The sequence below is a fragment of the Vulpes vulpes genome, chromosome 3, assembly GCF_048418805.1.
Source record: "Vulpes vulpes isolate BD-2025 chromosome 3, VulVul3, whole genome shotgun sequence".
In the NCBI taxonomy this organism is placed as follows: domain Eukaryota; kingdom Metazoa; phylum Chordata; class Mammalia; order Carnivora; family Canidae; genus Vulpes; species Vulpes vulpes.
This window is the reverse complement of record NC_132782.1, coordinates 138,387,139-138,414,009: the sequence shown is the minus strand read 5'-3', so window position 1 is coordinate 138,414,009 and position 26,871 is coordinate 138,387,139. Positions and strand designations below refer to the sequence as shown.

Sequence of the window (26,871 nt, the reverse complement as noted above, 5' to 3'; positions counted from 1 at the left end):
CCACTATGCTTGTCTAACTAAATGCAGTGAGTCATGGTTCCCACCATTGTGTTCTTTCCAGGGAACAGCAATCTGGAACAGGGGGTGATCATGATGGTTAGATACCTCTATACTAAAAGCAAGGGAATAAAACTCCCAAAACATTTTAAGTGGCTAATTACCAAATGCCTCTTAATGGTTTGTTAGGTAGGAAGGGAGGGAAGGAGGGAAGAAGAAAAAAAGAGTAGGGGAGGGAAGATAAACTGAGCCGATAATTCAAACTTGAAAAATAACCTTTCTAATGAGGATCTGATGTTATGAACTCTTCTGCAGATATGTTTGGTGGGATAAGTTAGGGTGCTATATGGTTTCTTGAATACAGAGGATACATGGGAATTAATGGTGACACTTGTAACTGGTACAGCATTTTTTTTCTTAGCGAAGCTAAAATTCATTCCTTAAGATTTTATGGTGGTCTGCTCACTGATACATAGTTTATTGGCTCAGGCAGCCATAACAAAATACCATAGACTGGGTAGTTTAAACAACAGAAATTTATCACTCACAGTTCTGGAAATGGGGAAGTCTAAGATCAAGGTATGTGCAGATTCAGTTTCTGATAAGAGGGGTCTTTCTGGCTTGTAGATGGTACCTTCTCGCTAGGTCTTTACATGGACTTCTGCAGTTATGTGCATTCTGACTCTTATAAGGCCACCAGTCATAACTGGATTAGGATCCCACCCTTTTGACCTCATTTAACCTTAATTTTCCTGTCTCCTAAAAGCCCTATCTCCAAATGCAATCACATCGTGGGTTAGAACTTCAACATATGAATTGGCTGCAGAGGGCGGGGGCTGGGGTAGGTCCACACAATTCAATTTTATCATATGGTCTTATGATAAATATGTAATTATTCCTTTAAGTGATAACTTAAATTAAGAATTGAGTCTGTTTATTGTTTTGATTTGTACCATTATGTCCATTGCAAATGACTACTCTTTTTAAAGAAGTGTATATTTCAAAAGAATAAAATGCATAAAACCATAGAGTCAGCCAAGCATATCATTACTTAAAGCATGAAAACAACAAGAGTTTCATCAAATCCAGCAAAATTCACAAACATTTATTATATAGGTTTTATACATAATCAGCCCTGAAGGGTTGCTGTTTTCTACAGTTTCTGGCATGCTACCAACATCCCTACAGAAGGAAAACCGAGTTTGTCTAAGCAATAAAGCCACACCTAAGTCCTTTGGAACAGTGACCACTGTGCTGTGGCTCAGAGCAGGGAGGGGAAAGCTCTTCGGGCGGTGCTTGCACAGTTGTCTTAATATTGACTGGAATACGAAACCTACACGTGTTTGTGTTTAGCATGAGTTTTGGCACAAAATGTATCTTGATAGTGAATAAAAAATTCATTGCCTCCTCTTGAGAAGAGTGTCCTTATTTACACTTATTCAGAGGTCTGGGGTTTTCTTTTTGCTGTTGTTGTGTTTGTTTTGTTTTTTGTTTTTGTACTACGAAGTTGAGAACAGGTAGGGAAAGAGGCAGTTATAGAATCCCTTGTTTTCAGAAAGATAGGGTGGAGTGCTGGGGAGACATTTCCTGCAGAGTTATGTCAAAGACAGAGTGCCCTGTGATTTCAGAGGAGAGCCGTGAGCCTGAAGGAAGATATCTAGTACGGAGGAAAGAAATGCTGGAAGGTGCCCTGTCTGTCCCTGGAACCTGATTCTTCTGATTCAGGGCTCCAAAGCCTCTCTACATACCTAGCACAGCCTGACTCACCTTATCATGATGGCTTTTACTTCTCTGCTTTCCTTCCTCTATCTCTCAATTCCTTCTGTTCCTTAACCACTTTTTGGAATAAAGCAGAGGACACACCTAACCTTTTTCATCCAAGAATCTCCCCTTTGCCAGACAATGAGTTTCCAAGGCTCATCAAGTGTCTGGTTTATAGGAGGCAGATTACAATTAATTAATGATTGGAATAAAAGATTGGGTATATTAGGAACAGGACTTTTAACCAGTACCTTTTAAAAATGGGTAAGGTTCTCATCTTTGGAAGCTGAACTCTGAACAGCATAACCACACTGTGGATTTGGGAAAATCAGGATGTTGCCCAGTTGGATTTCAGTACAAACTTAGAATGGGAAATAAGCCTGGAAAGTCATGTTTGAATCAAATTTCTGAATGCCAAGCTAAAGAATTTGAAATGTACGGAAGGCTTGAAGAATTATTTACTTTTTCAGTGCTTCCATTGCTTGAGTATGCTGCAGCTAAATGCAGTCAACTCTTATTTATCAGAGTATTAAAAAATGAAAAATGTCCTGTCAAGAACCTTTGAATCATCCTTTCTCTTTTTAGGCCAGCCTTTTAGCCAGATCCCTGCTAGTTTGGTTGAAGGGAGAGGAAGAAAGGAGGAGAGATAAAACTAAAGCTCAATTAGTTCCTTCATTATTAGATATGTCATAGGCCAAAAAAAAAATATCAATATTAATTTATTATGATCAGAATTATGTTGCTTTTAGCCAAAGGCTGTTTTAAGATATGGGCAAAGAGTAGTTTAATTTAATTTTGAAAATAAATTACAAAGATTAAGGCAGTACAAAGTTAGAATGCATTTCTGAATGGAAACATAAGTAACATTGAGAATTACTTTTATAAAAGGAGTAATGTGGTAAATATATCACTATAATATTAACTAGTGTCTAAAATAACTTTTGCTCTGAACATTAAAGCAGAAATGCAATTAATGAGTGTAATGGAGTTTTGAAATCTCACATGGATTATATTTATCCACAGTTTCCTTTTGGTCTGATCAATCCTCAGAATCTAGCATATCATGAGTACTAAGAACTATACACACGCTAGATTCTGAAAAAGGGTTTCAGCTATGTTCCACCTGCCTTCACTAAGGTGTAAAGGGAAAATGGAGACTTCTGCTGCTAGCGCTTAAAATTATAATGTACCAATATGAAAAACACAATAAAGTCTCTATCTGCATGTATCTGCCAAATTTGTTATTTATTGCATTTTTGTCCCAATGATTGTGTCTCTAGCTCTCTTTAAAAGTGAAGTGATTGTTTAATTAAGGGATAATTATTTCCCGGTGTGAATTATCCATGCATGATATAATTTTTATCAACATACGATGTACTTGACCCATATGCACAGGGACTCAATGGTGACTGGGTTAAATGGAAACATTGGTTTGATTAAGTGATGGGATCATAGATAAATTCTGTCTTTCATTTCCTGCTAAGTTTTTGTAATAAGTTAAAATATATACACATATATGTATATATTTTAAAGATCCCATGCCTGGAAAAATATTTGAATTTATCATCTTTATACATTGTATTTTAAGAAACATTTTGCTATGATGATGGTGAATAATAAATATCAAATGATAATGGAACTTTTATATCTGCCGTCTTATTTCATCTGTGCAAAATTAGCAGCCACAATGGGAACCACCATCTGGGAGGTGTTTTAAACAGTGCCATTTAAATGCCTTCTGGAATTTGACATGCGCAAATTATAAGAAAAGGTTTGGAGAGAATGGTCCATGTAAAAGGGAACAAAGTGTCTCAGTTTGGGCACAACTAGCAGTCCTTTAGGAGATGTCTGGCATTCCCAGTGGGGAAGGGTGACACTTAAATCCAACTTCTGGAATGTACTCATAAATTTCATGTAGGCTTGGCACTCCACCCTCCCCAAGTCCCACCTTCATGTTGACCTTGATCTCCAGTTTTCTCTTTAAAACTGTTACCAAGGGGATCCCTGGGTGGCTCAGTGGTTTAGCACCTGCCTTGGCCCAGGGCGTGATCCGGGAGTCCCGGGATGGAGTCCCACATCGGACTCCCTGCATGGAGCCTGCTTCTCCCTCTGCTTGTATCTCTGCTTCTCTCTCTCTCTATGTCTCTCAGGAATAAATAAATAAAATATTTTTTAAAAAAACCAAACCTGTTACCAAAACACTGGAAGCAGCATAAACAACCTTGAAGTGACAATAGGTGCCTGCATGTCCCTGCCTTTGCAAGCCATCCCCTCTCAAGGCCCAACTTAGGATGTGTTTGGAGCAATAGATGCCCTTCAAAATTGCTGTTGAAGATCCTAAGGTGTCCGAATCAGGCAGGACCTTCTGGGCCCTCCAGTGAGTGCGTCCTCAGTATAGTGCTTGTTCAGCTCTCAATTCTAGTATTACTTAGAGTTAGCTGTTATATGTCTGCTTCCCCCACCAGATTGCTAGCTCTCTGAGGGCAGGGACTATGGTTCCTAGCCTTGTAACCCTGCGTCTAGCCATGGACTGAGAAATCAGTAGGCTTAGAGTAAATATTTGTTGTTACCAAGGAGTTGAGTGGAAAAGCATCGATTTGGAAGCAAGCAAACATGGAATCCAATCCTGGCTTTATCTACTGTGTGGTTTTGGGTGAGTTTCTGAACTTTTCTGAGCCTTAGTTTCCTAAAAACAGGTTACCATAGCCAGTTGACGAGTTAGGAGGCTGATGATAGGAAATGTATGAAAAGCGTATTGTAGACTCTATGTACTCTCTGGTTCTTTGTCCACTAACATAACAGAGCTTTGCTTTGCATCAATGCTGCACCTCAGACCTGCGCTAGGTGCAGGAGAGCTGAAGAGATGAAGAGAGACAGGTTTCTCCTCTCGGGATGTGAGTAGTCGAACACTGTGATTGGTCTTCTAAGTTATTTGGGGGATTTTTGTTATCAGGCCTAAACTTAGGGTGGATCACTGAAAGCACGGATTGGTTTCATGCCCCTTGTTTCTTCTGCATGGGCCTCCTTACCCTAAATAAGAGAGAGTGCCTGGTTGTCCAGTGCTCCTCTTCTTCTGGGTACACTGTCAGCAGTATTGTAAAGTCTTTGTTCTCTCCCGCATTGCTAATACTCAGGAATATTTCACAATTATGGAAGTGATGATGTCATACCCCCAGCGGAAGAAGAATCAGCAAAGCCTTCCATCCTAAAATTACAATGTAGCATACTTTGTTTTTACAATTAGATAACTATTCTTTATGAGGAAAGGCAGTTAATTGAAGTCAGCCACAGGGAGAGTGAATTCAGATGTTTTCTAGGGCACTGAAAAGTATATCCGATGGGACACTCTGCTCACTGCGAGAAGTGAGCTGATTAGCAAACCTAAAGATTTGTTAGAACAATCAACTCCTTTCTAAATATTCTTCAAACTTACATTAAGCAAGTGAGGGAGGGAAAATGGTACTTTTCTTGAAGGGAGTGCCCAGTGTCAAGCTCATGATTGCCCATGTTAATGAGATGATGGAAAAAATCCTAGCATTTGGGTAGTTTTTAAAAATCCATTTAACTTTGACTTCAACATACATAGTTAATATTTGGCAGTGTTAGGGTGCAAGTAGTTTTTTTCCCCATGTATATTATCTGTTAAATGGTAGGAAGGTGTGTGTGTGTGTGTGTGTGTGTGTGTGTGTGTGTAGTGAGCATGCATATATATGAGTACATGTTTTCATGGGCATGCAGTGTTTATAGATTCACAATTTCTAAGCACAAAAGGGAAAACACTACTAACTAGTAAGCATTGTTTCTCAATTAAGTATTGTGTTGGTAAATCATTGATCCTATGTGCCATTGATTAAAGGCTCTCTTGTCTTGAGTTAAGGCAGAAGTTTGTTACTTAATCAAATATTTTAAGTTCCTACTATGAGAAAAACATTATGCTGAGGATGAGGCAGAGGTGCAGCTAGTCTTGACTTTTGGATGTTTGAAGGTTTTCAGGAATCCTCAAAGTCTGGGCAATTTCATTTCTATTAGAAGTAACATGAATCCTTTCAACTTTCACAGCATGCTGAACTGCCCCCCCTCCCCCGCCCATGCTTAGTTCTAGGCCCAATTTTCTTCTCTTCTCCTAAGATTTCACTTACTATCTAAAAATTCTGTCTCCCAAATGTATACCTCCAGCCCACTCATCTGCTTTGATCACCAGACTCATGTCCCATATTGAATCTCTGCTTGGATGTAGATGGTACCTAAAATTCAGTGGGTTCAACTAAACCTGGCAGTGCCATCTAAATGAAGTTACCACTATCCATCCAGTTCCATGATACTTCCCTCTCCTTCATTCTCTACATCTAGTCCGCCATTATGTCATGCTGATTTTCTTGGTTAAAATTCTTTTAAATCCACACACTCCCTCTCCTTGTCCATAGCTACCACTCTAGACTGTATCACCATGATCTTTTGCACGGATGACTGCAGTAGACCACCCCTTCCTCCCCTCTGGCTCATTTCCAATTCCCTTTTTCAAAATGCAAATCTGATCGGGTTACCCCCTTTACATAAGACCATTTAGCAAGTTTCATTGCTCATAGACAAAAATCTAGACTCCTCAATGTGGTTTCCAAGACCTGCATGGCCCCTTAGATGTATATATTCCTGATGAAGAGCCTGTAATAATCTTTTCCTGATTTCATACAGTTAACTTCTGGCTGCTTCCTAGACCTTACCCCAAGAGAAACTTCCACCAGAATCCATCCCCTAGCCCCTTAAACTGCCATAGTACAGTATACCTATCCCTCATAGCACTTACCACAATGTGCAGCTGTGCATTTAGTTGTATGATTACTGCTCATTGTCAATCCTCATAGGACTGTAGATCCACAAGAGTAAGGACCATGTCTGTTTGCTCACTAGTGTATTCTTAGCAGGAGAGATGGCAAGAGCTTTGTTCTGAAGGATTTCCTAAGCCAAGTTAAGCTATTTGGAATTCATCTTAAAGGCAATGGAAAGCTTTTGATGGATTTTAAGCAGGGGAGCAATGTGATTACATGTACACTCTGGAAGAATCACTTTGGATGAGGTGTAGAGAAACCCAGACAAATACTCCTGAAACAGAACTGAGGCAAAGTCATAGTAATGGTGGGTCCTTGCTCTATTCTACTTTTCCTATCCTTCCTTTCTAAATCCAGTGAGGTAGATTACCAGTAGGACCTCTCAGATTCTTGATCATCATCTAGTCATGTGAATATTGGTTGAGTTCCTAAATATATGCTTGACACTAGGAATAATAAAATGCTTCAGACCAGATGTATATCCCTAGCCCACATCTTCCACACTAATGGGAAAGACTGTCCAATAAGTAGAATATATAATCCAGCGTGGAAAGTGCTGCAATGAGTGTGAATGATGAGTTCTCAAATGCAGAGGAAGTTATAACTAAAACAGTCCCCTGGTGAGGCCAGAAAATGCCTCACAGAGGAGGTGGCATGGGAACTAGGATGAAGTAAGTAGGAATGGTGGATTGTGTCAAGTAGAGACAAATGAAGGGGCATTGTAAGTGGCTGGAACAGCATGTGCAAAGGCCCAGAGCTGTGAAAAAGCACAGCATATTGGGGAATAGCTTTAGCTCTGTAGATTCACAGCTGTAGAGAGGATGTATGGGGATGGGGAAGGTGGTAGGAGATGGGAAAAGACAGGTACATGGGGGCCATATTGTACAGGGGCCTGGTGTTCTTAATTCAATATGAGTATTATCCTATGAGTTGCCAAGAATCACAGAACCATTCCTAATATCTCTGGGTTAAAAACCAATTCATAAGGAAGTACTTCATATGAAGGGTCTGATGGTTTATTAGGAAAACAGTAAGAGTAAGAGCCAGTAAGAGTAATGATGTCCTGAACCCGAGAAACACAGGAATGATTATGGTCCTGAGAGAGGTAAACTGGGATCTGGGCCTCTAAGGGAAGAGAGGGCCATGGTTCTAAGGGAAAAGACGGCCAGAGCAGGCTGGCCAGGGCCTGCCCCAAGGAGACTGAGTGGTGAGCCAGGCCATACTCTTGCATGCTCTGCCACAAGTGTCTGGGTTTGTGTTTTGCAGTTCCATGGAGAATGGGAGGCCTCCAGATCCTGCAGACTGGGCAGTGATGGATGTTGTCAACTATTTCCGAACAGCAGGATTTGAGGAGCAAGCTAGTGCTTTTCAGGAGCAGGTAAGTCAGTCTAGAGAAACACGTGATGAACACAGTTACCTCTTCCCCCCAGCAGGCAGAGGGAATGAGGAGAAAGAGGACCAGAGAGCAGTGAGGGATCTGTGAGACTCTGCATGTCCTCCACATCACACTCCAATCATACGGGGAAGGGAAGAAAACTAATGGCTCTTTCCTGAGAGAGGGAAACCCACGCCCTGGGACACAGTTACAGCTGCAAGGAGGAGGGCAAAAGCTCATTTACATCTGCATCTTCTGAGAGATAGGACAGCCCAGCCTTCACCACAGACACACTGGAAAGCAAAAACAGAGGAGAAAGGGAAATGAGGAACAGGTCTGACTAGAAACATGCAGCACCATCTGCTACTGGCCCCAGCACCAAACAAGCTAGGAAGCCCCTCCAATTTGGGTTCCAGGTGCTTAGCCAGGTAGGGTGGACAAAGTACAGACTGAGAGTCAAATCCTGGTTCTTCTAACTCTGTGTGACCCTGGGCAAATTACTTTATCTCTCTGAGTCTTGCTTTCACCTCCATAACACGAGGCTATCAATGCCAACTTGATAGGGTGGTGTTGTGAGGATTAAGGGACTTTGTATGTATAGTGCCTGGGCTAGGTCCTGACACAGTGTTGATGCCCCCAAAGTGTTAATTCCCTTTCCTCAGGTCCAGGGTTAGTATTGGAAAGAGAGAGGGAGGAGTAGTGGGGTCCCTCTCCCTCTCCATTGTTCCTGACTCCTATTTTTTTAGGCTAGGCCAGCTCTATAGGGTTGGTGCTCAAGGACCTTGACCATGAGGAAGCAAACTGAGGGAGCATGTTGTGATCCACACCAGACCAGCTCTGTAGGAAAACAGAGATCCTATCTCCCTATCCCAAAGGCTGTAATTTTCTAAGCATTAAATTTACTTTTCCAGTATTGTAATATAATTGATAGAATTGTAAATTGACGAATGTATCTGGCTGCTTCTCCCATATCCGTTTAGCCATCTCTGATTCTCTTAAACTGGGTTTGGCTAGTGGAGATTTTTTAATTAATTAATTAATTAATTAATTAATACATAAATAAATAGAAAGAGAGAGAGAGAGAGGGAGAGACATATATATCTCAATCTCTAAACCACCTTCAATATTTTCTTCAAACCTGATCTCTCTTTCTCTCTCCCTCTCTTTATATATATATATAGTTGTTGCTGTTGTTTCTTTGGAAAATTTATGGAAATAGCAGCTTAAATCACTTCACACCCACCAGAATAGCTGAAATTAGAAAGATTGATAAATTTAAATGTTTGTGAGAATGTGAAACAAACACATTCTTCTATATTATTGGTGGAGGATGTCAGATACTCACACATTTACCCCATGATCCAGAAGTTTCATTCCTGAGTATTTACCCAAGGGAAATGAAAACATATGTCTGCTAAAGATTTGTACAAAATTATTCTTAGTGGCTTTATTCATAATAGTCCAGACTGGAAGCCCAGTGTCCATCCCTGGGAGAATGTGGTATAGTCACACAATGGAATACCACCCAGTAATACAAAGGAACAAACTAGGGGCATCTGGCTAGCTTAGTCAGTTCAGCATCTGCCTTTGGCTCAGGTCATGATCCCAGGGTTGTGAAATCGAGTCCTGTATCAGGCCCCCTGCTTTTCCCTCTGCTACTTCCCCTACTTGTGCTCTCTGTCTCAAATAAATAAATAAAATCTTTAAACACACACACACAGGAACAAACTAGTAATACATAAAGCAGTTTGATGCATCTCAAAATATCACACTGAGTGAGAGAACCCCTTACACAGGAGTTCAGACTGAACACTTTCTGTCTTAATCCATTTGAACTGCTATAACAAATATTCTATAAACTGGGTGGCTTATAAGCAACAAACATTTATTTCTTACAGTTCCAGAGGCTGGGGATTCCAAGATAAAGAAGACTGCAGACTGGGTGTCTGGTCTGGGTGTCTGGTGAGGGCCTGCCTCCTAGACAGCTGTCTCTTTGCTGTGTCTTCACATGGAGGAAGGGGTGAGAGAGCTCTCTGGGGCTCCTTTCGTAAGGGCACTAATCTATATAATCACCTCCTAAGACCTCCTAACACCATTACCAATTACCTCTAATACCCCCTGGAGAATACTTTTCAACATGAATTTTGAGGAGACACTAACATTCAGACCATAGCAGTTTCATTTAGATGAAGGTTGAGAACAGGAAAATGCATCATAGGTAGTGAGAATTAAAACGGTGGTTGCCTCTGGGTAGGTGGGAGTGGAGGATGGCTGGAAAGCAGCATGAAGGAACTTTCTGGGTGATGATAGCATTCTGCGTCTTGGTGAGGATTTGGGCTATATGTATATGCATCAGTAGATGCACTGCCTATGCACTGGTATATACCGATGTTGCAGATTTGTGTGTTACACAGTCTCTACATTTTAACTCAAAAGAACTATAAAAACTATTAAGCAATTAGTAATATGCAAATAAACGTGTTTACGGGAATATACTGATTTATACAACTTATTTTGAAATATCAAAATATGGCTTGGTAATTAGAGGAATGAGTAGAGGGATAGACATGATAAAGCAACTAAGGAAAATGCTAATTGTGGACTCTACATGGTGGTCATGTGGGTGTTCACTATATGTTCTTACAACTTTATGTTTGAAAATTTTTATAATAAAATCGTGGGGGGAAATAGCTCAGATTGAAAGGTAAAGGCCTATCAGCTGGAACATATTTTATCTTAATTTTTAATGGAGTAATACCCATTTGTGTCATTACAGTTGAATAATTCTCTTCTAAAATTAAATTTAAATAATATTGTAAAAGGTTAACAACAACAACAAAAAGGGGTTTAGCTGAAAGGTCTCTTGGCCAAATTCCCAGCTGCCCAAAAGCATTTTTCAGATTGGGCTTTTACTCAGACTCCTCTGAGGCAGATGTCCCAGATTGAGGGGAGGGGGGGTCGTTTGGGCCTTCCAGATTCTGTGCAGGACCTCAGAATGGAGCTGGCCAGCTCTGAGCTTGGCCCAGAAGCGGGCCCTTTCTCCCAGGGATGACATCACTCTGGCATTAGAATACTGAGAAGCAAAAGGGAACAAACTTTCTAAAAGCATTTCATTCAGAAGTCCTTTAAGTGGGGAAAGGGCATCATGTTGCTACTGTGCTGAGCCCAACTCAGGAGCCTGAGAAGTGAATTCCCAAGGCACTGGAGTTTTGCAAGCATGGTCTAGAAGCTCAAGCTCCTTCATTCTCATAGAAGGATGGTTGGGTGGAGGAGAGAGTTCGTCTAAATTATTCCCTGGAAGTGATCCAAATCTTCCCCCTGCTATGTAATTCTCCATGTCTTTCCTCTTCTCTTTAAAGTAGGTGGAGGAAGGGCAAGAAGGGGCCCACTAGTCAGGTTCAGCCTGATAAGACAAGTAGTCACTGTGATTTCCATGAGGACTAAGGAGCAGGATCCTTTACCATGTTACCCTGCCTCATGCCTTAGAAAGCTTCATGTTTCACCTTCAGGGATCTTCCTGTCAGTAAACCTCAAGTTCACCCTAGATGGGAAGACTGAGACCACCCCCAGCCTAAACATGTGACCCTTCCAGGCACATATTCCAATTCATGGTAGCTGAGAAACAATAAGAAAGACCTGAAATCTCCTCAGGGAAAGCTTTGGCCTGCCGTTGGACAGAAGCAGGACAGGGCTGGAGGGTACCCCTACCCCACCTTGGAAAAGGGCAGGTCCAAAAAGGATAGTAGAACTGTCAATGTTGTGGGGAGCCTACCGCAGTGGACTGAATGTTTGTGCCCCACCCTCCAAATCCATATGTTGAAACCCTAACTCCCAATATGATGATATTAACATGTGGGCCTTGGGAGATCAGTCAGATTTAGATGAGGTCATAAGTGTGGAGCCCTTGTGATGGGACTAGCACCCTGAAAAGAACTTTCTCTGCCATGTGAGCATGCAGCAAGAAGATAGCCACCTGTCAGCCAGAAAGGGCCTCACCAAGAGCCTGACCACACTGGCACTGTGAACTTGGACTTCCCAGCCTCCAGAACTGTCATCAGAACTTAGAGCTAAGATAGTGACATTGATGCTAGACATGCCCACCCTTAGCTGGGCGGACTTTCAGGAGAATAGCTGTCTTTGTGGTGTGGTCTCACAGTACTATACTGGATGGTCTGTTGCTGTAGCAACCAGACACAGATGTGGCTTTCTAGTAGCATGCCTCCTTGGAAGATGTCAGGCCACTGAGCGAGGTTTGTCCAAAGGGCAGGAATGTTCCGATGTTCCTCTGGTATGAAACATCTGGTTAAGCTGGTGATCTTTGCATAATCTCCTTTTCTCTGCGCAGGCACACTGCCACATGACAGTGATTTCCAGTAAGTTTCCTTCTGGTGTAATGATCTGTATCAAGTTTTCTTCTGGAAAACCTCTTTTGAGCCTACTGTGTGAGCCACAATTATAAGCCAAAAGAACTGTCGAGAGGGAAGTTTAAGGCCCTGCCCAGCCCCTTGCCCCACCTTCCATGGCCCAGTGTCAATAGTGTGTGTATTTCAAGTTGTTTTACTCTTCTGGCCAGTGATATCCCTCTTCCTTGGCTGGCTGACCTCTTTAGCATGGTGCTCCAGAGGGTTCACTGGCCAGTAAGAGCAGGAGGCAGTTGGAGTTCTTTCTAAAGGAGACAGTAATGACAACTCTGTCAGTACTCTCTTTCCCATGGGGTGGTGGCTGTTTTCTCAAGTGTCTTCTGGCAGATAGATCTCACATGCTGTGGTGCAGAGCACATGATTCCTAGTTTCTTTTCTCCTGATTGACATTGGTCACTGGAGGATCCTGAAGTGTTTGTCTTTCTAGGACTCCGATTTCTATAAAGTGAATGTTGATTTAGACAGACAAAATATTGCTCAAACTATTGTTTTAATAGTAAAATGTTAGCTTAGAATTGGCCTTCATGAAGTATTCTTGCAATGCACAGCACAGAGCACAAAACTACTTGGGATGATATATATATACAGTTGAATTTTGGTGACTAGGTGATAAAAAATTGGCACTTCCCCATAGACATGGGTTGCCTGGTTTTCAAGAGTTAAAGATACTTCAGGGATGTTACATTCCTAAAAGCGTTAGGTTTTTTTTTGTTTTGTTTTTAATTTTTTAAAAGATTTTATTTATTCATGAGAGACACAGAAAGAGAAAGAGAGGCCGAGACACAGGCAGAGGGAGAAGTAGGCTCCCCATGGGGAGCCCGGTGTGGGACTCAATCACAGGACCCTCGGGATCACACCCTGAGCTGGAAGCAAACGCTCAACCACTGAGCCACCCAGGTGTCCCAAGAACATTAGTTTTTTAGAGAACCTTTTGGGGGACACCTGGGTGGCTTAGTGGTTGGGCATCTGCCTTTGGCTCTGGGCTTGATCCTGGGATCCAGGATCGAGTCCCACACCCTCTGCCTTTGTCTCTGCCTCTCTGTCTCTGTCTCTCTCTTTGTGTCTCTCATGAATAAATAATCTTTTTTAAAAAGAGAGAGAGAACCTTGTGATTAACTTCATTCCAAAGCATCTCCAACTTCCTCACAGAACATTTAAGACAAGGCTTATTGTGTCAGCCTCTGAAGGCTAAATGAGCACCATTCTCTGGTGTAAAGCTTCTCTATTGACTATGCTTTTAGTTCCCAGTTAAGGAATGCTGGCAGTCCAGTACAGCACCATCACCCCTCAGGCTGGACCCTCATGCAGGTCACAGACAGCTCTGCCCCTTGGAGTGTAGTCACTTCACTTCCATGTCTTCATCTCTCTGACTCACATACTCAGATTATATATGAAGTAGATAGAAGGCAGTGATCTGCCAATCAGTGTCATATATAGTTCATATTGTTCAGATTCCTCAAACTTACAAGTGAGTAATGTCAGTGATTTTGATTTACAAAACAATATGTATCACTGGGAAATATGCAATTCATGGTGACTAGTTTTACTCTATTATCTCCTTACTTCCCCAAACTACATATAAGCAGTATTTTACTCTGAAATGCCCAACTGGTTGTTTAAGCCATTCATTTGAAATGCAAAGATTGGCATTTTTTTTCAGATGACTATTTGCTAACTTTCTGAAGCCACTGACTTCACAAATGTGAGTAAAAGTTCTCACTGCTATAAATTGCCAAATAACACTACTTCCAAATGGAGCAGTAAAGTGGGGAGGCCAATCAGAGCAACTCTGAGCCTAGTGGCCTAAGTCATCACCAGATGGATTTCAACTGTACCAATTCTGGTGGGTATTTCTTTTTTTTTTTTTTTAATTATTTATTTATTTGAGAGAGAGAGAGCACAAGCTGGGAGTGGGGAGCAGTGAGAGAGGGAGAAGCAGACTCTCCACTGAGCAGAGAGCCTCATGTGGGGCTCGATCCCAGGACTCTGAGATCAGAACCTGAACCAAAGGCCAATACTTAACCAACTGTACCACCCCGGCATCCCTCTGCTAGATATTTCTAACTAGACTCAGGACAAATCCAGGTTTTTGGAGGCCTAAAGCATTTACAATTTTAAGAGCCCTCTTTGGGGAAAAAATTTCGAAAATATGAATACAAAATTACTAAGGCAAAAGTTAAGCTTCATTAGCTTCATGGTAAATCCAGCTCTGAGTGAGACCAGTTAAAAGCCCACAAACTGGAAATAATTCTTATTACTTTATCAGCATTTTATAATACTAGCTACTGAAAATAGTTAAGGTGCTTTGATATCTGATATTTCTTAATAGCTGAAGATTTCTGAAATGCTTAAAATTTTTATAACGTAATCAGTAAGAGAAGTGGTAACTCAAACTCTGCTAATATGTCCTTCCAGTTTATAAATATTTAGGAAATAGTTAAAAAGCAAATGGATGATGCTAACAATAAGAAAATAGCTAAGAAAATTGGCTGATAGTGAAAGGACCTTTTGAGTTTTTTATTGAAATAGAGCAGATTTCTATAAACAAATACACAAATCTCAGATGGTTGTTTAAGTCATTTATTTGAAATGAGACCAGTTATAAGACATTATCGCTTAGCCAGGTAACATACATGGTGCTTCTGTGACATATTCACTCATTCAGGTGTTTCAGTAATTGTTGTAGCTTTTTCTAACACTCATTAAAATGAATACAAAACTGTTGAAGTAAATAATGCTCATTATTACAACTATTGTTTTACTTTAACAAAACTACCAGAAACCATTATACGTATGGGAACCATTTGAAGGAAGCACAGAATTCCTGGCAGGGGAAGCTCAAATACAAAGGCATGAAGACATGAGAAAACTTGGTTTATCTTGAGAATTCCAAGTGCCTTGGAGTAAGAGGTGTGAACCAGGGAACGTCAAGGGATAAGCCTGAAGGATAAACAGGGGTCCAGAGTACAGATAGTTTCATTTGCCTGGCCAAAAAGAGACTTCACCTGAAAGGCCCTAGGAAACCACAGAATGATATTAAGTGGGAAGTGAGTGTCAGGATGAGATTTGTGTTTTTGAAAGATCAGTCTTGTGGCAATGTGGAGAGTAGATTGGAGGACAGGGAGATAGAAGATGGGAAAGTTGCTACAACAATTCTACTGAGGAAAGGAAAAGATGGGTAAGAAAATCTGGGGAAGATGGCCAGAAGAATTCAGTGAATCATCGTCAATGGAGGTTGAAGATTTGTCTCATCCCTGTTCTCCACCATAACCCAAAACCAATCTCACCGCCCACAGGTGGGGAAGGGAGGGACCTGGGTGACTGCCAAATTTTTAGATTGGGTGGTGTGAAGTAGTGCCATTCACCAGGATGTTTGTGGGAGGTGAGTTGTAAAAGGGATATAATGGCACAGTTTGGGGCACATGGCATTTGAAGACCTGTGGCACATCCAGGTGTATATATCTAGCAGACAGTTCTGGGGGGAGAGTGAGACTTCAAGGCAGAGATATGAGGTTGTCAGCAGTCATAGGAGGAGTAAGAATGAGAGAGGCATTTAGAAAGGCCTAAAAAAAGGCCAAGGTCAGCACCCTGGGGAATGCCAAGGTTTTAATTGTTGGAAGAAGAAAAGCAACTAGCAAAAGCAACTGAGAAAGAATACTCAGGGAGGTGGGGAGAGAACCAGTAAAGAGAGATTGTACAGAAACCAATGAAGGAGCGAGTTGCAAGAGAAATGAAATGGTTAAAAAGGTCAATTACCTCAAAAAGATGAAGCCCCAGTGGGGTCTGAGTGATGGTAGAGTTTCAGTGGAGTTGGGAAGGGGGAGGGTGGATGACTGGAAAGTGGAGGACTGTTTGGTCCAAGTTGAGGAATGAGTGGGAGGCAGACAAGTGGGAGGCAGACAAGCTGGAGGGTCATGTAGGCATGAGGGTTCTTTTCTAAGAGAGGAGACACTCAAACGTATTTACATGCAGGAAAGTAGCCAAAAGAATTAGACAGGTTAAAATGGAATGAAATTGAGGACAGTTAAATAAAGCAAAACCCCCTGAGGATAAGGAAAAGAATGAGATCAGAGAGTATGGAAGGGCGAGGATATGGAGAAATTGGAAACCTCATGCATTGCTGGTTGGGAATATAAAATGGTGCAGCTGCTGTAGGAAAGTTTAGTTGTTCTTCAAAAAGGTAAGCATAGAATGACCATATGGCTCAACACTTCCCAACAAAGCTTTGAAAAGAGGGACTCAGATAATTGTACACAAATGTTCATCACAGCATTATTCACAATTACCAAAAGGTGGAAACAATGCAAGCATCTATGAACAGATGAATGGATAAACAAAATGTGGTATATACATACGGTGGACTATTACTCACCCAGAAAAAGGAATGAAGTTCTCACATGCGCTACAATATGGATGAACCTTGAAGACACTACATTAAGTGAAGTAAACCACTTAAATATTGTATGATTCCATTTTTATGAAATATCTAAAATAAGCAACTTCATAGAAACACAAAATAGATTAGAGATTATCAAGGGTTAGGGGAGGGGGAAGTTACTGCTTAATAGAGTTTCTGTTTGGGGTGATAGAAAAGCAGAAAAAATAGATGGTGGTAATTATTTCACAACATTGTGAATACAATTAATGCCACTAACTTGTATACTTAAAAATAGTTTGTTAAAATGGCCTGTTTTATGTTACATATATTTTAACCATAATAAAATGAAATGCTGGCCATAATGTATATGATGCAGTTAATTCAGTTGAGTCAGTAAAATATTCAACTCTTTTTTTGTTTTGTTTTAAAAAGAATATGAAGGGATTAATTCTGAGCAAGACAGGGATATCTTCCTCTATCCTTCTGGTGCTCTGGGGGCATAGGTGAGGATGTAGCTAAAATTTCCCTTGTCCCCAGGGACATTAAAGGGAATTCCTGACAGTTTCTATTCCCTTTGCCAAACAAGAGGCAAGCTCCTGCACTTGGAGCAGACAGGATGGGGAGAGGTTTAATAAGGAACTAGAGGAGAACGTGAAGGCTAAGAGTGGCCACCAAGGGGGATGGGAGAGGCAGCTGGCCAAGGATATGCAGAAGAACTGCTGAGGAATTTTACTGACCCGGCTGAGACTGGCACACGGCTGCTGTGTGGTGTTTCATCTTCACAGCTTGCTTTTCTTCCGCAGATGCACCAGGCATAGGAGTCAGGAAAGCTGGATTGCTATACTGCTCCTGGATGGGGTGTTTGTGGCATGGGCACAGTGGATGACTAATGGCCTAAGAGAGCAATTTGAGAGGGCATATAAAAGAACGGTTCCCAGGGCCAACCAAGGGGTACAGACTGATACAAAAGAGGAGTATGAAGGAGGCTCCTAACCCTGGAGAAAGTGGAATTGAAATGTGAAAGTGGGTGTAATGAGAGTGAGAAGTGAGAGATAAGATTGGATGTTGGACTTTAAGTGTTGCAAGGGGGAGGACTCTTCTGGTTGATGACATTATTGAAGGTTCTAGAAATGAAAGTAAAGTTGTGGAAATGGCACATTAGAGTAGACCAATTGCTGTCACAAGTAGATGAAAAGGTGTATAATGGCTTAGTTATAGTAGAGTTTGTTTCTTATTCATGTAAACAGCCCATGGTAGTCTTGAGAGTGTTTTTCTTACTATAATTCAAGAATCCAGGTTGATGGAGGCTCGGTCATCTTCAGTCAAAACAACATATCCAGACATTAACATTCAGTTGGCATAACGAGTAAAGTAATTCTGAGCAAGACAAGGATACCTTCCTCTATCCTTCTGGTGCTCTGGGCACATAGGTGAGGATGTAGCTAGAAGGAGCACATGTAGGTGGTTTTATGGGCTGGGTGCAAGACAGGGACATCTTCCTCTATCCTTCTGGTGCTCTGGGCACATAGGTGAGGATGTGCAAGGAGGAGCACATGTACGTGGTTTTATGGGCTGGGTGCAAGACAGGGACATCTTCCTCTATCCTTCTGGTGCTCTGGGCACATAGGTGAGGATGTGCAAGGAGGAGCACATGTACGTGGTTTTATGGGCTGGGTGCACACAGAAAGAGGTGCACCTCATCTCCTCATGTGTCCTTGGGCAGAACATGGTCACATGGCCACACCAAATTGCAAGGAAGTCTGAGAAATGTGTAGTTGTGTGTCCCAGAAAAAAAGAGCAACCAGCAGCCCTTGCTACATTTGGGCCTCAAAGTCTTCAGTGCTTTTTTTAAAGCATTGCTGTTGTGATGCTGCTACTTAGTTTTGTTCTTAAGTCCAGAGTAAAGTTTCAAAAAGGCTCACTTTATAAATATAGCTGAAGTGAAAAATCCTTATCTGACCATACATGGGAAGTCTTTACTTCTAATTCTGTTTCTTGTATCTATTCTAGTGGGGTTTTTTTTAATCTAGGCAGACATCTCTGTAACCCAGTTTCCTCATTTGATGAAGTGAGTTTCATTCTTTTTCCTTCATCAGAAATGTGTACGAGATGTTTTTGTAATAGAGCCCCTTTATCACCGACTTTGCACCAGCAGCAAATATTAAATAACACAGAGATACCCATTAAGTCACTGAAGGCATTAGCCCTCACAATGAGCCAAAATGGATTTTGTGTCGGATTTAAGGGCAAGACCCATTTTGCTTCTGTTACTTTAACAAATGAGGTAAAGACTTCTTTTTGGGCCATGTAGATTTTTTTTTTTCTGTAAACATCTCAGTGTTGGATTTTTAAACTAGGTGACATCTTCCTAATAAGGGTATTGTCTACCTCAAATTTTCCACCAATAGGAATGCAAGGCAAGCAGAGCATCAGCTGAGAGTCATTGGCTGATAATGGTGAGCTCATAGTCACTCCCCCCACATTGAGCTGTGGGGAGGTGGGGGTAGGGAGATTGTAGAGGACACCAAAGAAGAATTTCTCCCTCAGAAGAGAGTTTGTCCCAACAACCATGTGATAAGATTTAAAGGGTCTCGATGTAGACTGGAGTAGTTCTCCATCTTCCTTTCCTGGAAGTTCTTCTGAAAATACACTCTGAGTCTTAGTAAGGGAAGGTCCTTTAAAGAAACATGGTGAATTACTACAAAGTACTAGGAGTGCCTCAAAATGCCTCCCCCTCTGATATCAAGAAGGCTTACCATCAGTTAGCTCTTCGGGTACATCCAGACAAGAACCCAAAAAACAGGGAGGCAGCTGAGGAGAAATTCAAACAAGTAGCAGAAGCCTACAAGGTGTTGTCTGATGCTGAGAAACGTAACAACTATGACAAGTCCAGAGGGAACCGCATCAAAACAGAAAATACAGGCGACTGCAGAGACGAAAAGTGCTTCAAAGAGGAACCACGGTTTGAGAGGCCACACTGCGGCTTTCAAGATGTCTTTGAAGACAAAGACCTCTTCTCAGGCAGTTATTTTCCCACTGGTCATGTGGGTAAGGCCAGGAGATTTCACTTCTCCTTCTTTGATGTGATCCCCTTATTGGACACAGGATTTTCCACGTTTGTTTCCCCAGGCTCCAGACCAAGTGCCCCTTCCTCTGGGACATTTGTTCCCTTTGTAAGCCGTGGAATGGGAAACTTCAGACTGGTCACCACTTGTAGCCAGATAGTGAATGGCAAGAGAGTTGTGACAAAGAAAGTTCTAGAAAATGTGACAGGGAAGACTGGACTGGAAAAAGACAGCCTATTTCGTCAGATGCCTCCAGGTCATTGGTAAGGAGTCTGTGCTTTGTTCTTTCACGGGGAGACTTTCCCATAAGGCTGGTGAGTCTGGTGCTCATCAAAGACAGGATTGGAATCGGAGAACGTATTGAACTAGAATGGACAGAAGTCAGCTTAGTGCAAACCTCTCATTTCACAGGGGAAAGAAATAATGAGGCAGATGATACACAAGAAACTAGGAAGCAGCAGAGTTTGGTTCCAGCCCATCTTCTGGTGTTAACTGAGCCCTCTTTCCTCTGCAGTATATCTGGGACAACAGAGGCCACCACAAATACACAACTATGGCCTCCTGGGTTAGCCGCAGGGCCCTACCATCAGAAAGCCATCGACTTCCCCTTGACTTTCCCTGTCCTTCCTTGCTGTTAACCAGTTTCCTCTTTCTTGACAGCCACTCTTTTACTCTTCCTAGTCTGTCTCTCTCTTCTCTTCCCACCTCATCTTTCTTCCCATGCATTTCCAACAGACCGTATCACAATTAGGCTCGATTGTAAGCGCTACCAAGGTGTAGCTTGGCTCACAGAGAGAAAGAGCGAAAAGTAAATGGGTGAAGATTCTTTTATATACTTTTTTTTAACAGCTGGCATTTATTGAGTACTTGGTAGATATCAGGCATTCTACTTCACGTGTGTTATTGCAATAATCCTTTCAAGCAGTGAAGCACAGTAGCTACTTTTCCTCCATCGTATAGACAAGGAAATGAGGCTTAGAGAGTTTAAATAACTTGCCCAGGCCCCACCTGATAAACAATAAAATAATGTCTTACTCCAAAATACATGCCAGTCTACTAAGCTAATAATACATGTAAGGATCCCACTCATTTATTTTTACATCTAGGGTCTTGCCCTCATTGGAAATTTACACCTCTCATCTCTAAACCATCCATGCATGAGTACTTGCTGGAACTTATTAAGTATGCAAAGATTTTTTGCATAAATATTATTGTCCAGTGGGTACTTGGTTACTCTTCCATGAAGACAGAGCAAAGTACAGTTTCGCCGAAACTGACAAATGAGTATCCCTTACCATGGGTATGTAAATACGATCTCAAGATGTGAATTATCTTTTCCTTTTGGCTTTAACCATAATGTACATGCAAAATCATGGGATTTTTTAAAATGTTTGTTTATTTAAATGGATCTGGTCACACTCCAACCCCTTCATTTATACGAATAAATAGACCAGGGTACAGAGGACTGGTTGTTTGTGGAAAATTACTGATGATGGAGTCTGCATCAGACACTCTGTCTTCTAGTTTCCAATCTCATGCTCATTCTAGTATACCATGCTGACTGGCAAAATTTGGATTTCATTTGCATCTCAATCTTTTATAGAAGTTATGTAACAAATGATTTGCTTCCTTAATCAAGGAACTTTTCTGTGTTTGCAATTTTTATGAGACAAATTTTTTATGTAGTCTTTGAGCTTTTTTTAACCTCACCAAATTTTCTGAACTTGAACAGGAATAGGCCTGCATGCCTTTGGCAAAGGGTAGCATTTGGGCAGGGAGCACACTTCCAGAAATGAAGCAGTAGATGGATTTGGAATTGGAACACATCCTGTTCTTGCCACTTTGTAGTCATTGAGAACCTTCTATCTGTCAGGCACTGTGCTAGGTGCCTCACAGGAATGGATCATTTCTAATCTCTAGAATCCTTCAGGGGCTTATTTCCATTTTGCAAGTGGGAAGTGAGGCTCAGGAAAGTCAAGTCCTTTCCACAAGGTTACATGATAAGCTGTGGAGAACTGGGGTCAGCCTGCTGTTTGCTTGACCCTGGAAGCTCACATTTCAATCATTCATGTTTCACTGCCATTCATCTGAGCTACTATAGTCATGACCGAAGAGGAAAGTTTCATTCTGTATTTGAGTTCTATTCATTTCAAATTTTTAAAATGAGGATTCCCAGATGGAGCTTTCTTCTACCAACCCTAGTGTGAGGTGAACTGCAGTGTGGCTACTGAACAAAGGGAAAATCAAATTGGAACATGAAACTTGATTTTCCATTTTGTCTTAAATAAAATCCAAATTTCAGCATTTTTCACAGACATACTTGGCTTTTGACAGAAATGCTGAGTTGTAGAAGGACTTTTTTGCCAGCGAAGATTAAAAAAAAAACCAAAACTCACTTTCAGTTCGTCAGGGAAGTTTTCTTGTTGTGTAGAAATGAAAGCAGTGTCATCTCTTCCTGATGCCTATTTAAAATATGTAGGAAGTTAAGTATGAGCAAGCCACAACAAAGGGAAGCTGGAAAGCAGGAAGGACTTTGCTGTTGTCTAAAGTGTTCCAAGTGAGTCTGTCTTCATCGCAGTCAAACTGAGATAGATGGTGAGTTTTGAAGGGACCTATGATTCAGATTCCTGTGACCTCATAGTGCCTTCAGAACTGCTACCGTGGTCTCCGCATGTTAAAAGCTCCTCTGCCAACTTGCATCTTTAGCAGGTTTCACTGATGGGCGTCTTTGGGCTTACTAGCTGCCTAAGGAGAAGAAAATCTTTTTTCATGGAAAATCAAATCCCATATCCTTAAATAATTTTCCACTCTTGCCCTGTCAACTAACTGCTTTTTTGTGCACCATGTTTTTCAATAGTCGTCTCTCACAAATTAATGAGACCTTTTTTTCCTAGTAGTCAGCAAACTAAAGGTTTTCAGAGTTCAAAAACACCATAGAGCAGTTAGAAGTAATTCCTTGTCCTTCTGCTCTGATTCATGGTAGGTGGTTGACAAATGATATGAGGACATGGGCCTGTTGCGGAATAATGACAAGTGACTGTATAACTCACAGCACAGAGAGGATTTGCGAAAGTAGTATCTCATGGGATCCTGTCAAAAACCCCAAATCCCCTCAACTGAGGAGATAGAGAAAGAAGGGATTTACCTAAGGTCACAAAGCCCACTAGCCCAGTGTTGTTTCTCCACACAGTGAATCCTATGAAGCACATTTTCTTCATAGCCTGGCAAAACATAAGGGAGTTTGGAGAGATGGCCTTCTTGGGGTCGGTATAGGAGGGAGTCAAAGTTTTGTGTAGTTGCAGTTATACAGCATGTCCCCTTGTCTGTCCATCACTTGGGGAGGTAGGTACAGGCATAAGACATGTCGAGGCTTATTGAACATGCACAGCTGGTCCATCTCTTAAGCCCCGAACCCCCTCAGAGCCAGCTCACTTGTCCCCACAATAAAAAAAATAATAATAACAAAAATAAGGTGGTGTATTCAGCATCCTTCTCAGTGATTCCTTTCCAAAAGTTCCAAACCACTTTCTGTATTTGGGATCTACATCTCTTTCATGGAAAGCCTGTTTATATTTCACCCCCAAAGCTTTGTGGTCTCCAGGGCACTCTGGTTGGGTACCTGACGGGTGTGGGAAGTGGACTCTGAGAGAGCAGGGGCAGTGCCCTGCCCTCACTAACCTTATTTGGAATCTTGAGGATCCACTGAGAGGAAGTATGATAGGGCCCTCAACACGAGAGGTTGATTTTCGAGTTGAGGCAGGATGGTTCCTCTTTTAAAGGACAGGAAAGAAGTTCACAGAGAATGAATCATTTTTCCACTGCCCATTGTTGTGATTGACAAGATTCCAGAAAACCTAGGACGCTCTGACCCCTATTGGTTCATCTATACCACACATACTTACTTCCAAGTGTCAAGAGAAACAGAAGGGCATTATGGAAAGAACATCAGCTTTGGATGTAGGTAGATGAGTTCAAATCCTCCTTGTCCTTGCCTAACTTTTTGATCTTAGGCATATTAACTTCTTGCCTTGTTCCTTGGTTTGCCTGTAAAATTAAGATGATAATCCCTATCTATCCTAATTTATAGAGTTGTCTTAGGAATTAGGTACACAGAAATTTTGCATAAACATCAATACATTTTATAAGTGGAAAGTGTCATTTTTTTTAGAAGCAATATCTCTGATCCTTACAGGTATTTGTGCCAAACTTGCCGTCATTTTTTTAAGATGCAGCTTTAGGGATGTGATCTTGAAAACGAGATCAGCAATGGATTGTATTTAATCCCAAAATAAAAGTGGAAGATGGAACATAAAAATAGAGGAGTCCATTTTTTCTATGTGGACCAAGTCAAAAAGTAATGTTTTTAGCTTGGGGACAATCAATATGTCTTTTTTTCCTTTGAACTTCTTTTGTTCTTCATTATCCTTGAGCTTTTGGACTTAATGTTGGTTTTACCCTTTGCTTCCATTATAGGAAATTGATGGAAAATCCCTGCTATTGATGACAAGAAATGACGTGTTGACAGGACTTCAGTTAAAACTGGGGCCTGCTCTAAAAATCTACGAATATCACGTAAAACCTCTGCAGACAAAGCATCTAAAGAACAACTCTTCATAGTACAGTCAAATTGGGGTCTTAGACCTCAAGAAATACATTATGACATAATTTAGTTTCATGTGATGAAACTTTGTAAACAATACATACATGTGTATATGTAAAGAATTTCAGTCAAATGAAACGTTATCCTATGGGATAGACTAGGCAATCCATCGGCTGACCTGAACTCAGCCAGGAGGAGCAAGGATGATTTGTGGACAGCATGGTTTTCCTGGTGGAGCTTGTCAAACAGAGTGATCTTTGACATGGTTGGACACCCCTCCCCACCAAAGGGATTTTCTTCAGGTTGCTTTCCCAAAATCCTTGAAAAAGGGTTGAATGGAATGGTCCTCTGGTTACAGATGTAGTGAGATTAAAGACAAGAAAACTTGGGGAAGGGGAGAAAAGAGATTGCTGTCTCCCTTGAATCCCTCTGCTCCTTAGAGTTTGTGTTATTTGGATGGAATTGCCGACACCCTCTTTTATAGAGGGTCTTCCACTTGACCTTATTAAGGTTTCACTGGGATATACTGCGATGTTTGAGATGAACGTGTGTCATGGCCCCTACAGGAGCAGAACCTCTGAAAAGAGAATCTCTGTTGTGTCTTGGGAACCTCCATCCACATTCAGCTTCTTTCACAGGGGGTAATAGTATTTTCTGCATAGATTTACTTTCAAATTGGCTTTTTGTTTCTGAAGAAGAAAGCATTTTTTCACTTTATGGTTTGTATTTATACTGATTTGTTTCTGAAGGAATTTGCCAAGAGTTATAGATCAAGAAGCCTTGTTACTAGCACAGAATATTTTTATATATTCCTTCATGATGGTGTAGTATTTTTTTAATTGCTCTGATGCTTTCTTTGATTCCTGGTTTGAGTACTTGTTTTTAAGAACTTGAAAAAAGTGAGCTCGCTACATCTCTGTTCAAAGAGACATTTGTTCAAATCTCTGTGTGTCGATGCCTTGTTGAATTGGTGCTTTGTGGTCGCAATAAAGCATTGCTTCAGTTTATTCCCGGTGTATGTTTGATCTTTTCTGTTTGGTTGCCTCTTCAGTTGGGATTAAGGATTGAGGTCATTCCTCAAAACCTTGGAAAGAAAGTTAAGCCTGAAAAAGAAAAAAAGCAACTTTAGATATATAAAACATTTTGATCTATTTGTGGGTTTATCTTCTCTATAAACTGCGTTGTCCAAGTAGGCTTTGTTCCTTCTCTTGTCCCCATCCAAAAACCAATTTTAGGTGTCATTTTAGCCAAAGAATTTTTCTTCTTTTTCTCTTTTCTTTTCCGTAGGCCAGTGGGGGTCATGATTTTCTGGAAATTGTGATGAAAGCTATGTACTTTTCCTCCAGGCAAAAGCTCATATTCCCACATACAAAACTTTGCAGGGTTGATGGACTCCCCAAAGTTCTTCTGTCTTCCCCTTCCTCAGGTTAAGAGCCACTATTTTAGAGAGTGTTATAATTCAGTCTCCTGTGAAGATAATTTCTCTAAAGAACAGAAAATCTCAAGAGAGTGGGAAAAAAATAACATAGAAAGTGGTGTGATGAGTGGGGTTAAAAAATGCATTTCAAATTAATTCAATCATGGAGTGACTGCAATTTAATGCTTTGTTTTGCATGAAAAGTGGAAGAAGGGGTTGCAAAAGATGCCCTCCATCCCCACGTTCTTGCAGTCTGTAGAACATGCTAAACTAAAAGAATACAGTTAAGTACCGTGGGGCGTGGCGGTGATAAAAAGTGAGAGGTGCACCTGCTGGAGACGTGGGTGGGAAAGAAGGGCCACAGATACAATAGAAGGAAGATGGGATGAAGAACTGAATTTTCCCCCTCTGAAAGACTTTCAAAGACTTTCACAATTTCAAAGTGAAATAGTGATGACGTTTGAACTCTCTCTTCCTCAAAGGGATAGCAGGAGAACGTCCCAGCCTGGCTTCGGCCCATCCACCCAATACTTTGTGGGCGAGTCTAGGAAAGATTTGGCTGTAATATAAAACTGCCTCCCTGCCTTCACCCCCTAAACAAGACATTTGTCTTCATGTAAATGTCCAGGGGGACCGGAGACGGCATGGCCCTCCTTGATGTTAGGGATTCTTCCCTTTTTGCTCCATCGTGCATGCTATTTATTCCCAGGATCCTTTCATGGCCCAAGCTAGCTGCTTCAGCTCTCCCGCCCCACGCCTCCCCAGCCCCACCACTTCTAACCAGCAGGAAGAAAAAAAGGGAAAAGGAACATACCTCCTCCCTTTAGGGACACTTTCGAGAAATTGTACATATTACTTCCTCTTATATCTTGCTGTCCAGAATTCAGTCACATTGCCATACCGAAGCTGCTAAGGGAGGCTTGAAATATACTTTTCCTTACAGCCCATGGGCCCAGCTAAAATTCAAAAGTCCCATTCTTCTACAAATAAGGGAGATCAGATATTAGAGGACAATGTCCTGTCACCACCAT

General features: G+C 41.3%; 1 protein-coding gene across 5 annotated transcripts in view; it reads left to right on the top strand.

Moving 5' to 3' along the window:
- The window catches only part of SAMD13 (sterile alpha motif domain containing 13), a 40,264-nt gene extending 14,834 nt beyond the window's left edge, over nucleotides 1-25,430 (top strand). For all 5 annotated transcript variants that reach the window (XM_072754728.1, XM_026004716.2, XM_072754730.1 and 2 more), the window contains exons 3-4: nucleotides 7,851-7,962; nucleotides 24,297-25,430. In XM_072754728.1, the coding sequence (XP_072610829.1) occupies nucleotides 7,851-7,962; nucleotides 24,297-24,440 (256 nt within the window). In that variant the 3' untranslated portion in view covers nucleotides 24,441-25,430. The remainder of the gene's footprint in view (nucleotides 1-7,850; nucleotides 7,963-24,296) is intronic.
- Nucleotides 25,431-26,871: the final 1,441 nt, after the last annotated feature.